The sequence below is a fragment of the Typopeltis vanoorti genome, chromosome 10 (assembly GCF_054136105.1).
Source record: "Typopeltis vanoorti isolate ZY-2024b chromosome 10, IOZ_Tvanoo_1.0, whole genome shotgun sequence".
In the NCBI taxonomy this organism is placed as follows: domain Eukaryota; kingdom Metazoa; phylum Arthropoda; class Arachnida; order Uropygi; family Thelyphonidae; genus Typopeltis; species Typopeltis vanoorti.
In genome coordinates this window covers 12,466,094-12,480,747 of record NC_143558.1, presented here as the reverse complement: position 1 = coordinate 12,480,747, position 14,654 = coordinate 12,466,094, and the positions used below count along the sequence as shown (strand labels likewise).

The window sequence follows — 14,654 nt, the reverse complement described above, 5'->3', positions numbered from 1 at the left end:
TCCAGTCAATTCTGTGTAAGGTATTCAGGGCATGATCAGAATTAGATGTAGAGAATGGTTATTGTTTTACTGTAGTCTGGTTTGTCTTTGTTTTTTATTGTGGTTTTGTAGAGAATTTTGTTAATAGTGTTTTGGCTGTATCCGTTTTTTTGTAAGTTATTACTGATAATTTTAAATTCGTCTTTCAGTGCCTGTTCACTGGACCAGATTGTCTGAGCTCATTTTTTAGCATGTTGATGACACCTAGTTTTTGTATATATTATCCCGTATGTGTTGGTTTTTGGTAAACAGTAAAGGAAAGATTGCCCGAGGGACGACGTGTGACAAGTGTATCTAGAAACAGAAGTGTGTTATGTTTTTCAATTTCAATTGTGAATTGTATGCATTTGTTGTGTTTGTTTAGCTGGCTAAGGAATGTATCTAATGTCTGGCGTCGCCATAAATTTGGCGACACGTATTATAATAGAAAAATGGAAAACGGGAGCTCGTGCCAAGAACATGGCTCATTTATTCCGAAACTTTAAATTCTGTTTTTTGCTTTTGTTGCAAACTTGTCGCACCTACTAAATCAACTGAATCAACTACTGAGTCTTGTAGAAGGTTATAACGATTGGAGAAATGTAAGTACAACTTTACATAGACATGAGACTAGTTTAACTCACATGAAAAATTCTTTAAATGGAAGGAACTTGATAAAAATTTAAAAAAACAAAACTACTATTGATTTCCAGACTCAAAGCATGTATGAAATGGAAAAGAAACATTGGACGAGTGTTTTAGAATGCTTGATTGAAATTATAAAATTCCTTGGTAGCCAAACTTTAGCTTTTTTGCGGATCATCTGATAAATTATATGAAAGGAGTAATGGCAATTTTTAAAAATTAGTCGAACTGTTTGCTGTGTTTGATCCCGTTATGGAAACTCATGTTGAAAGGGCCCTACAATGAATACAATACGGTACCCTATTTGAGTAAAGACAGTCAAAATGAAATATTGGAAACTTTAAGTAATGCAATCAGGGATATAATTTTATTATAAATTCGAAAATCTAAATATTATTCCATAATTTTATACTGCATACCTGATGCAAGTAAAACAGAACAAATGACCATTATTATTCGCTTTCTTTCCTGTGACAATGGAATTTTAGGTTTTGCAGATATATCAGATGCAAACGGGGTTTATGTGCAACAATAATGGAACAACTGGAAAAATGGAACATTCCATTGAAGACATGCGAGGTCAAGGGTATGAAAATGGGGCTAATATGAAAGGGAAAAAATATGGGCTCCAAAATTTGCTTTTGAACAAAAATCCTCGAGCGTTTTATGTGCCATGTGCTGCTCATACTCTAAATTTAATCATTAACGATGCAGCCAAAATGAATGCAGATACAATTAGTTTCTTTGCAATTATTCAAGAAATATAAAATTTCTTTTCATTCTCTTACAAACGTTGGGCAATCCTTTTAAAGTTCGTAAAAAAACTAACATTGAAACAGCCATCAGAAACACGATGGGAAAGTAAAATTAATGCATTCCGCCCTCTACGATATCAGTTAGGAGAAATTTATGATGCACTTTTTGAAATTTTAAATAATGAAAATTTTAATAAAGAAACTCAGCATGAAACACAAACATTATGTGCTAAAATAAAGGACTACAAATTTATTTGCTCTCTTATAACTTTGCATGATTTACTTAACAGAATAAACCCTGTGAGTAAAATGCTCCAAAACAAAAATATGAACATTACACTTGCTTTAGAATCTATCGAAAACTTAAAAATATTCTTACAAGAGCATCGATCAAATACAAATTTTAAAAAAGTTCTAAAAACGGCAAAAGATCTGAGTGAAGGGGTGGATGGAGAACAAGAATTTAAAACTGGTACGGAAGTTCGACGATGAAAGAAGACACAACAATTTGACTACGAGCATCATGACGAAATGCCACAATTGCCAGAAGATAAATTTAGAGTGAATATGTTTTATACACTTCTAGACGTTGCAGTTTGTTTGTTAATAGAACGTTTTGAACAACTAAAAACATATGATAATTTCAATTTCTTATATAGATTACTACAAATTAATAACGAAGATTTATGAAAAAATTGTGATGATTTAGAGATTCTCTTGAAGGACTGCGACATTAAAGACGTAAATGCAATAGAACTATATGATGAGTTATGTGCTTTCCAGGATATTTTTTGGAAGGATAATTTAAATATTCAAAAGTCCTTTCAATATTCTTAATTTTATTGTGTCCAATAATTTATCTTTCCCTAACTTTTCAATTGCTTTAAGAATACTATTAGCCTTACCTGTTAGTATAGCGAGTGGTGAACGTTCCTTTTCCAAGTTGAAATTGATTAAAACCTACTTAAGAACAAGTATGTCACAAAAAAAAGGCTTGTTAGTTTGGCATTAATAGCTATTGAAAATGATATATGTGCAGAATTAAACATTAAGACCATTATTTCTAATTTTGTTTATATGGAATCAAAAACCTTGAAATTTTAATAAAAAAAATTTCAAGTATATTTATGTAATTTAATTTATTTTCTGTTATTCTGTAAAGATGTCATTTTTTGAATACTTATATTAAATGTTCTAATTATTTCTGAATTCTTTTCTTATTTTCTCATCTATTTTGAGTTTCTTTTATTTTTCTAAAAGATAGTTCCACTTATAAAAATTATTAAAAAATTTTTACAAGTTACTAAGAATTTAGTAACTTGTAAAATGCAAGAATTTTTTAAACTTTAGTTCAAATAAATTTTAACTTTTATTAAAATTCATTTTAATTTTGTTAGTGATTCGGGTCGGTAAGAAGGCTATAATCCCTGTATCATTATATTCAACGATTAAAGTGAAGTCGCTTTATCAAAATTTTCTTTAACTTTTGAGAATTTTTTGAATATTCTGGTTTTTAACGATTATCCTGCCTAGCCAACAACCCTGGTTCATTACATTTAGCGAACCAACGTGTGGCTGTTCCGTCAAAATTTATTTAAGAAATTTCAAATAATTAAAATTTTTATTATCGTAAAAGAACCACACTTTCCCGGATCGTTACAGGGGCGCTTAGATAGAAATTGCATGCGGGCGCCAAAGACCCTAGCACCGGCTCTGGGTTCAAGTCTCTAATGCGTTGTTGAACTCCTGAATGCTTTCCTTTCATGTTCAATCCATTGTCATAACCCTGGCCATGCATGTTTGCGATTGGAATATTCGTGTCTGATAATTTTCTTATGACACATTCGGTTAATGCTGAGCCAGTAGTGGCTTCTACAGGAATGAAACCAAGAAAATGTTCATGAATGTTGATATCAGTTGGATCCGTAGTAACAAATTTTACAATTAATGTTAATTGTTCAATGTGGCTTACATCAGGAGTACAGTCTGCAACTATGCTGTAATATTTAGCTTTCTCAACCATAGAAATTATTTGAGTTTTTATGGTTCCAGAGAGGAGAGCAATCAATTCATTTTGAATATTTTTCCCAAGATAATGTTGGGCCAACCACAAGCTACTCTCATTAAATGTTCAGACATAGCACTGTCAAATCTGGCAATCAGTTCAACAAGTTGTAAAAAATTTCCATTATTAGGGTCATATAAATTATCAGATGTTCCACGAAATGGTAAGCATTGTTGACCCAAGAACTGGACAACAGCAATTAGGCATTCGATTATGCTCCTCCAGTGCCGAATTTTTGAATTTAATAACTTTTGTTGCATTGAATCAATTATCTGTTCTAATTTAAGCCTGGATGATAATTCAATCCACTTTTTATGGGACTCCAAATGGTTTTGGATTTCTCGTGTTCATTAAGATACACATACAAATGACCCCAATCATTATACCCATCAGTAGTGAATGACTTTACATTACAGGAAAACAACTTACAGCAGAAACAAAATACAGAATCTTTTTCTTTTGAATACACTAACCATGATCAATTAATATGTTCTCCATTGCTTAGTTCCCTGGTGTAAAAATTTAATGAAAATTTCCTACCATTAGAGCTGCACGGAAAAATGAAATCACTGTTTGGTTTCTCAGGCAGGCCCATTTTTACGATTTCCAGTCTTCTGACTTAAAAAAGGATTCCATCTAGCTGGATCAGTGTACCTATCAAGTTCATCACTTAAATCTCTAGATTCGGAAATTGTCATATCAGTCTCATTTTTGAGATTCCTTTCAATGTCTATGTTACTGGGATCCGAGTTAGAAGTACTTGCCATGAGCTCAGAATCATTGGTTTCGGTACATTTACTTATTTCCTCCTGCCCTACATCAGCTGATAAAATTTTTAGATATTTAAGTAAAGTCCTGCTATGTTTTTGAATATCACGTTCTTTTTCCAGTTTCGTTTGCGATATTCTGCACCTGATAGTTTTTTTTCTTTTATTGGACATTGTAATCTATTTGAATATTAAAATTGTTTTAAACTCTAAAATAAAATATTATTATTAGTATGGTATTATTTAGTAATTAATGGAGGTTATAACACTGTATTAACTACTAATTTACATAAAACTCAAAAAAAATCTTATCACTGTAACAGTCACTAACACTGAGCAAAATCAACTTTCCTTAATACACACTCAAAAACAAGTGAAACGTTCTGGAGATTACAGTATCGACGGCCGTTACTCTAAGAGAAGGACTCTAGTAAAAATTTCAATTACTTCGTATATGACTCGTTTTCTAGTACACGTGTCTTGCCTTAGGCAGTAATTCATATAATCGGATTAAATTCCAAGTTCCCATGTTTAGTTCACAATGCATGCATACCCAATACTAAGAATTAACATGATTAATACAACTAACAACTACAAGTTTTTACAAATATATTACAATATATTACACAAAATAGTGACACACAACAGTAGGTAATATTTTAACATTTATTCTGATGAACAAAATTGGCCTTGGGAATGGCAGATTATGTTAAACTCTGAATGAGATACTATTATATTATAATTCTTCTCATTCAGAATTTAACACCAGCTAACAGTGGGAAATTCAATTCATAGTAAGTTAACAAGCACAAGATAGAAATATAATATCGCATAATGAACTTTTAAATGCAATTTTATTGCAGACTCCATTGTTGCATGTGCAAGGACTAGAAAGGAGAGGCGAGAGGGAAAGAGAGTAAGCGAAGAATGACTCACATAGCTTCGATTACCAAAGAGCATTACACGAGTATCATTGGTCGATGGATTGTCGGAAATAGAAACAGCATCATGGGCATAATAAGTCACTGGTCAACTTATTATAAAAACTGCGATTTTATGCAATATTATTATTATTATTTATTCCACATCATTTTATTCACTTTCATTTTGGCCGCCCCCCCAAAAAAAAAAAATTGACGCCTTGTGCAAAAGCACGCGTTTCACTGTCGGTAGAGCCGGCCCTGCCCTCTGTATGAGACAGGCTAACTCACCTTTAGTCGAAAGAGACCAGATAAATTGTTTTTATGTCATGGACAGGAATCGAACCCAGGTCTTTCCAACCAAAGGGCTTCTATACTGACTGAGCTATGGAGGTTCTAAAGCATGGGTGTCAAAGTCGTGGCCCGCGACAAATATTTTTGCAGCCCAGCCAAACGTTTGCCAATGAAAGTGATTACTACATATAGCTGTGTTGCATGTATTTCCTTTACATGCAGGCAAACCATTTCCTCCACTATTTCTACCAGCTGATTATATACCTTCTATCACGTCCCAGTGCCATGCCCACATCTAGTCAGTCTTGTTTGAACTGGCTTGTTTCGTGTGCGTAACAGGAAATATTTCACTTTCAGTGAACAAGAAAAATAAGTTTATTTATGTTATGCTATTAATTTGTGCAGTTATTTAGCATCTGGTAAGTTGATGTTCAAGAAAAAATATCAGTTTTTATTAAAATATTCAGCATGTCTCTATCGAAACCAAGTGATAGTAATAAATGAAAAATGGCTGACGAACATCGAAATTTCCAAGAAAAGTGGGAATTGGAGTATTTTTGCTGTGAAGTAAAAAATAAAATAATCTGCTTAATATGTAATAATGTTATCAGCGTACCAAAGTAATACAACATTAATCATCACTATGAACAACATAAATCAAAATATGATTATTACGAGGGATTAATGAGACAAGAAAAGTTGAAAGAGCTCAAGTCGGGACTGAAAAAACAACAGTTCATGTTTACTAAAGTATCACCAGAAAGTGAAGCAGCGGTGCATGCAAGCTACGTCTTGTCGGAGTTGATAGCTAAACACTCAAAACCTTTTACTGTAGGTGATTTCATTAAGGGATATCTAATTAAAGCTGCAGAAATTATTTGTCCTGAAAATATGAAGGCTTTTCAAACAATCTCTTTGTCTCGAAATATAGCTGGGGAAAGAATTACTGATTTGGTCGAAAATTTAAGTGTTCAGATCAAAGCAAAATCATCTAGTTTCGAAGCTTTTTCCATTGCCTGTGACGAGCGTATGGACATTGGGGGCATAGCTTAATTAACTGTGTTTCTTTGTGATTGCGACACGGATTTCAACATTTTTGAGGAATTATTGGAACTAGTACCAATACATAACACTAGTACAGGACAAGATATATTTAATTGTGTTTTTGAACTTCTGAAAAAATACAATCTACCTCTGTCAAAATTAACTTCTGTAGCTACAGATGGAGCTCCTTCTATGACCAGAAAAAACAATGGTTTCCTGGCGTTACTGTAAAAAAAAAAATTAAATTTATGACGGATCCAAGATTCATCATACGCATTGCATTATACATCAAGAAGTATTATATGCGAAAGTAATAAACATGGAAAATGTGTTGACATCTATCAAAAAAATCATTAATTTCATAAAATCTCGAGGCTTAAATCAGCGACAGTTCTCTGCTTTCTTAAGTGAATTAGACAGCAAATATTCCAATTTTTCCTACTATACCGAGGTACGTTGGCTATCCTGCTCCAAGATTCTTAAACAATTCTGGGACTTGAAAGAAGAAATATGTCAGTTCTTAATAACTAAAAATCAAGACACAAGCCTGTTTTTTGACACAGTGTGGTTGCAAGATTTATCCTTCATGGTTGATATAACAAAACACTTATATGATTTAAATTTAAAACTGCAAGGAAAAGATGAGATCATTACGAACATGTGTGACCAAGTTACGGCATTCAAATGTAAACTAGTTCTCTGGGAAAGCAGTTGAAAAATGAAAATCTAATGCACTTTCTGACATGCAACATGAACAAATCAAGTTTAAGTGAAACTGCATCGTATCAAAAATACGCAGAAAAAATTGTAAGCCTTAAAACTGAATTTGAAACAAGGTTTGCAGATTTTAAATATTTGGAAAACAAGTTTTCTTTGTTTTCTTCAATTTTTCTAACAAATATGAATTAGTACCTAATCAAATGCAAATGGAGGTAATTGAGATCCAGTGCGATTCAGATTTGAAGGCAAAATTCAGTGAAGTTGGCATGCCTGGATTTTACAAATAATTACCTGTTTAAAAATACTCGAAAATTTGCATATGAAATTACATCCATGTTTCGAAGTACAGGTAACCCTCGTATAACGTGGATGTTAGGTTCCATAGAAATGCTGCGTTATATAAATCGCGTTATACGAGACATAGAAAAAGTAGTGTTAGGTTCTGAAATCGTTTTTTTTTTTAATTTTATATACACAAAGACATATCCAACAAAAACGATATTTTTATTTATTTCAGGTAATTCATTTTAGTTAAGAAAACAAACTATGACAAATATGTAGTATAAAATTCTAAAAATTACAAATTGTACATAAATTTCATTGCACATAATGCATAAATGTTTTAGACAATAAAATAAAGCGCATATTTTAATCATCATCACAGTCTTCAGAAATAACATTTCGTAGATGTTCTTTAAGTGGCCGGAGGTCGTCACCACTTGAAATCTCTTGGACATCATTTGTATAATTCTCATTGCATACTTCGGCTGGTTTAGTTATCAAGAAGTCAGTAATAAGACTTTGCTTTCCACTATGTTGCAATTTTTTATTAAGTTCATAATATGGCGCTAAACAAATATCCAATTGTCTCGTAAATTTTCCCGAGCGCTCCATTGAGGGATCATTATCTGTAAAATAACTTCCTAACTTTCTTGCCAAGTCCAAATCCTTCTGCTAATTTCTTTAAACTGAATTCTTTAATGGATTCATCCCAATCAGAATCTTCGACAGAACTTTCCTCACCATTTGGTTCGACACCATCTATTAATTGTACCAGTTCCTCCTCTTTTAAATCTGTTTCTCCATCAATTAATTCACTAATTTTGTTTTCAACCATATTGCAAAAGCCCTCTCCACCAAAAATGTGTGCAACGTTTATTATACGACGTAGCTCGGCATCCACTGGAGGTACGAAATTTTGTTCCATTAAGACTTCAGGCCATATTTTTTTCCAGCAAGCATTCAGTGTAGAGGGTTGTAATTCCTTAATGGAGAGAGAAATAATTTTTACACAATTCAATATTGAAAACTTTTTCCACGCTTGAGGCAGTGTCATGTTTGGATTAGATTCCATTTTTTCCAAAATTAATTGAAATGTTCGCCGAATATAACATGACTTAAATGTTCATATTATTCCTTGGTCGAGTGGTTGAATAAGTGAAGTATTAGGCATCAAAAAATTTATTTTAATATTTGGAGGGCTTAAATTTGTTGGGTGGCCTGTTACGTTTTCTAAAATTAGAATTTTGAAGTCCATATTCTTTTTCTTTGTGTAACTTTCTACATCGGGTACAAAATACTTATAAAAATCAATTTTCAAACATGCTAGCTGTAACCCACCCATGACTTTTTTGTTGGCCTGCCAATAAACGGGTAGGATGGACTTGTCGAGCCCTTTCATCGCACGAGGATTTGCAGATCGGTTAATAAACATTGGTTTTGTCATGTAATCACCTAATGCATTACTACAAAACAGTAGAGTAATTCTATCTTTGGAAACTTTGAATCCAGAAGCTGATCTTTCATTTTTCGAAATATAGGTGCGTTTTGGCATTTTTTTCCAATATAACCCAGATTCATCCGCATTGAAAACACCTGGTCTGCACTGTAACCACCTTCTTTAATGATTTTTAAAAGTTCTGCTGGGTATTTCTGGGCAGCTTCAACATCTGCTGATGCTGATTCTCCCTGGATTTTAAGATTATATAAAGAAAACCACTTTTTAAAGTTTTCGAACCAACCCTTACTGGAGATTTCTTCTGAAGAATCTTGATCAAGTTCTTTTAAATGTTTATAAACTTTAAGAGCCTTTTGCTTAATAAGGTGTCCATCCAAAGGAATTTTCTTTTGGGTGCAATCTTCTATCCAAATCATTAGAGATTTCTCCATTTTTTTCTATTAGAATATCACGAACACGAGCAACGTGCTTTGCACGTACCGTTGACCCAGCAATAACACTTTCTCAGATTTTATGTTCATTTTGTTTGATTGTTCGAATTGTTGAGTCATTTAAATTCAGAGTCCTTGCAACAACTCCTGGTTTTTCTCCAATTTTAAACCAATCCGAGATTTTAATTTTTTCTTCGAGAGAAATTAATTTCCTCTTCAATGTTGGTTTTTTCCCCTTTCATTGCAGTTTTAGTGGCCATTACAATAAAAATAAACTTTTACATTAAAAAAAAGCATTACATATGTATGTAACTCACCAGAAAATAAACTGCTCTGCTTGAGAATAACACTTATGATTTTAAATGCACTTTACTGGCAGAAAATGAAGACAATTTTCAACAATAAACACTCTATACAGTAAACCCTAGATGGCAAACCTATGGCACTCGTGCCAGAGGTGGCACGTCTGAGAATTTTGCTGGCACATCAACAATTTACAGGTGATATCCTTTTATATGCTTATAAATTATTCAAGTTCTTTTTAATTGTTACAATATGTACAAGCTGAATTTTGTTTTACACAAGACAGCAACTATAAAGACGTTTTGGTGCGGTATTAACAAAAGATCGCGCGACCCAAAGACAAAAGCAACCGACAAGTGTTGAGTTGAAATGCTAATTCTCTTCAATCGAATTCCATAACATCTGAAACTGTCATAACAACATTCACTATTAGTTTTAACACATTCACAACAGGGTGTCATTTATCGTTCCGATGGAACTTCTCATTACTGACTGGACTGGCTCAACTCACACAAACGTTTCAACCCTTGGTTGAATTTTATGGCTTCTTGTTTGTGTTTGAGGTGGCAGGCGAAATCACACATTCATTATATGGCATGTTTCAATTCTTGGTAGTCTTTTATTTTAAGTTAGCCTTTGTGATCTGTCATAATGACATCGAGAATTTCAAATGCAATAAAAAAAACACTTATTTCATAATTGAAAAATTGGACAATAGTTTTTAGTTTGATACTGTGTTTCGGTGCAACATATGGTTTTGCTTAAGTCTATGCTAAGTTTAGTCTAAGTTAATTAAATACTCCAGAGTATTGTGATAATGTGGTGATATATCATATTGGAAATACCATATTTACTCGAATATAACTTGCACCCCTGATTTAATTTATGAAAAAGAAATTAAAAAGTTTTGCATATACTTTGCACACGAAAAAAGTTTAAAACTTTAAGTAATAAATAGTGAATGTTGTTATGGAAGTTTCAGATATTTTGAAATTCGGTTGAAGAGAATCAGCATTTCAACTTCAGCATTCAAGCCAAATGTTTGTGCAACATTTAGTAATTACTTTTACTCGCTGACCGAGAGTTCACTTATGAAAAATACATTTTTCTGACATTTTGATTTCCTTAGTACTGAATGAGAGTTTTTGTTCTCTTAAGGTTTCTGCCTGGTCTTTGTAGAGAACCAACCAGTTCGAAACAGCTGTCAGGCTGAAACTTTTATCAAATGCACTAATAAAAAGTGAATATATGAACGCTTGGGTAGCAATCATGTCTTTTAAGTAGTGCAAGCTAAGGCAACTCAGGGATGCCAAGGATTGTATTCTCTTAAGTTCTCACATCAACTTATAGTTTCTACAAACATTCAGCTTTGAAATAATGATGGATCTAGTATCCACCTTGCCTCTGTAATTGTAATGACTATTTTTATTATTATTATTATTATTACGGGTGACTCCAGGGAGTCCTTAAGACTCATCAAGGGAGGCCCTAAACATCATGTCCACACAACTATATGACATTTTCACAGTATCTATCATACCCTGCCTTGAACTCGCTCACCGTCATAGCACCCACAACAGACTCTGGCAGCTTATTCCACTCATTTACCACTCTAAAAGTAAAGAACCCAGCTCTAACATCCCTGCTAACCACACTCTTGCCCAGCTTCCATAGGTGTCTCCCAGTTCTCCCACCACCAGTCCTAATCTCAAAAATATCCTCTGAATTAATCCTATAGAAACCCTTTAGCAATTTGAATGTCTCAATCATATCTCCCCTTTTCCGCCTATCAACTAGTTTCTGCAACCCACAAATCTTCAACCTGTTCTCATATGGTTCATTCCATAGACCTGCTATCATCTTAGTCACTCGCCTCTGGATCCTCTCCACCTCCTCCCCATCAAGAAGGAACCGAGGTGACCAAATCTGGGCACAGTAGTCGAGATGAGGTCTTATCAAGGCTCAGTACAGAGGTACAATAACTTGCTTGTCTCTGCTCGTCAAGGTGTTTTTCAACAACCAAGTGAGTTGATGAGCTGATTTAGCTATTTTTGCAATGTGCTCCCTAAACTTCATCTCCCTATCCACCAACACTCCCAAGTCCCTGGCCTCATCAATCTCCTGGAAATTTTATTGTTGCAATTATTATTATTATTATTATACAAGTATCTCCATGGAGTCAGAAGACTCATCACAGGGGATCCATTATTCACACGATACCTATCATACCTCTCCTTAAACTTATTCACTGATTGAACTCATTCAAGCACTCAGAGAGATCCCTGAAAAACCATTCACCACCCTCCAAGAAAAAATCTAGCCCTAACATCCTTGCTAACCACACTCTTACACAATTTTCATGTGTAACCCCTTGTTCTCTCCCTTCCTGCATACACTAAAAAAGTCTTCATTGTCAATCTAAAAAACCTCCTTTAAAAACATATACAATATTTCTATCGTGTCTCCTCTTTTTTGCCTATCAACTAGTTTTTGATGCCCACAGACTGTCGGCCTCTTCTTATAGGGTGCATTCTATAGACCTGCCACAATCTTTGTCACTCACCTCTGGATCCTCTCCACCATTTCATCACCACAGAATCTAGGTGACCAGATCTGCATGCAGTGGTCTAGATGTAACCTTATTAACAATGAAGAAGTAAAAAAATTAGAAGAAAGAATTTAATTGTAAGGAATCTTATTTTTGATTATGTGCATAGTGTTTTTCATGTTTCTTTTGTGTTTTAAAAGTAATTATAATAAATATTTTGTTGTTGCTTTCAGGTTCTTCCTAATGCATCTAATCAACAAACCAGACACAGAATATACTGGTCAGGTATGAATAAGTATTTTATATACTATATGTAATTAAATACACAAGTTAAAATTTATTTTGTTTGGACACATCCACCCACCACCCACACAATATATATATATATTATATATTAGAGTGCCCATCCATTCCATTTTGATTAAGGCAGACCCTTTATCAGAAAAATTGTCCCAGCTTCCCACGACATGCTTTCAAAATGTCAGTATTGCCCAATTTTCAATATTCAATTTTTCCAATATGAAATGTTTTCATGTAACATTCATAAAAGAAACAACTGTTGCAGAAATCTTGTCATTCTTTCATGGATTTTAGTACAGGTAGTTCTCACTGTACAAATTCCCACTTTATGAATTTTTTTGGATCGGAATTTTTATTTTAAATTGTGTGCGACAAAGGTGATTAAGGGTGTGTATGGGGAATTACACAGTATGTAATGATGTAATGATCACTTAGAATGAACCTTGGTGATGTGAGTGTGTTATTCGTAGTTTTCTTCAATTACACCTGATTTTTTTCTTGTTTTCTTTTTAACTATAACCCTTTCACTTCTCCAGCAATGTCAAAAAGAAGCAATAGTGCAAAACTAGAAAATGAGCAAAAGAAACAAAGAAAAGTAATTACGTTAGAGAACAAATACAAAATTATTACCAGCCATCAAGCAGGTAGCACTGTTAAAGCTCTTTCTGAGAAATTTTCTCTTGCCACTTCTACAGTTTGCACCATTTTAAAGGATAAAGAAAAATATTTGAAAGAAGTAAAAAGTGTGCAGTCTACATGATTGCATAATAAAGAAACAGGCAATATAATTCCTCATATGGAAAAACTATTAACTGCTTGGATAAGCGACCAAACTCAACGATTAAACATTCCTATTACCTATGCAATGACTTGAACGATGGCATTAGTCATTTTTAAAATGTTGAAGGACCAAAAAAAGGAGTGACTGCAATGCGACTTTTGCTGCAAGTAATGGGTGGTTTGACCGCTATAAAAAGCAGACTGGTTGGCATAACATTAAAATTATTATTATTATTTGACACCTCCAGGGAGTCCAAGGACTCATCGAGGGAGGGCACCTGCTCTACAACTCCACCATTCAATCACCAACTGACTGCAACTACACCAATGCCATCTACCGCCAACAAGCTGCAAGTGCCGATAGTTAGGCTGCAAAATCTTGTCCAGAAAAATTAGAAGAAATAATTGAAGAAGGAAATTACTCGCCATTGCAGATTTTTAACATTGATGAAATGGGCTTTTTTTTTTTTTTTTTTGGAAACGGATGCCTGTGAGAAGTTACATCACAAAGAAGAATCCTCAATACCAGGTTTTAAAGCATCAAAAGATCACATCACTCTACTGTTGGGAGGAAATGCTGCTGGCGATTGCAAGTTAAAACCCTTATTTGTGCATCAATCAGAAAATCCAAGAAGCTTAAAAGGAATTAATAAAGATACTCTCCCAGTAATATGGAAAGCAAATAAGAAGGCTTGCTCACAGGTTTCCTATTTGAAGATTGGCTTATTCATCACTTTGTTCCTGAAGTGAAACTTTATTGTGAGAAAAAACAAATTCCATTTAAAGTGCTTCGGATAAATGACAATGCATCTGGCCATCCCTCAGTAGCTTACATTAAAGCACATTATCTTAAAGAGACTTTTGAAATGTTAATAGAAGCAACTGATAAAGATGGAAACTTTTCTATCAAAAAGTTTTGGAAGAGATTCAACATTTTACATACAATTCGGGTAACGAAGAGCACCTGGCATAAAGTTTCCGAAAAAACTATGAAAGGAGTATGGCATAAGCTTTGTCCTCAATTTAATGATAATTTCAAAGGCTTTGAAGACTCAACAAAGATTGCGAATTCTGAAACTCAAGTGATCTTAGGTATGGCTAACCAGTTGCAAATGGAAGTTTTGGAAGGTGATGTTAATGAGCTACTTCAATCTCACACTATAGAACTCTCACCTTTTCACTTTTTTTTTTCACAACTCGTTTTTTTTTTTCACTTTAAAAGGCCTAGAAGAAGCATTTAAACTTTAAACTTCTTGAAAAAGCTCAAGCAATCTTTGAATCACAAGATTCAGACTTTGAACAATTCAGTAAATTTTCCCTTGAAAT

General features: G+C 33.7%; 1 protein-coding gene across 3 annotated transcripts in view; it reads left to right on the top strand.

Annotated features, from left to right (window-relative positions):
- Window positions 1-14,654, top strand: part of RyR (Ryanodine receptor) — a 1,703,288-nt gene that overhangs the window by 1,678,714 nt on the left and 9,920 nt on the right. For all 3 annotated transcript variants that reach the window (XM_090399345.1, XM_090399347.1, XM_090399344.1), the window contains exon 123: window positions 12,482-12,533. In XM_090399345.1, coding sequence (XP_090255471.1) covers window positions 12,482-12,533 — 52 coding nt within the window. The remainder of the gene's footprint in view (window positions 1-12,481; window positions 12,534-14,654) is intronic.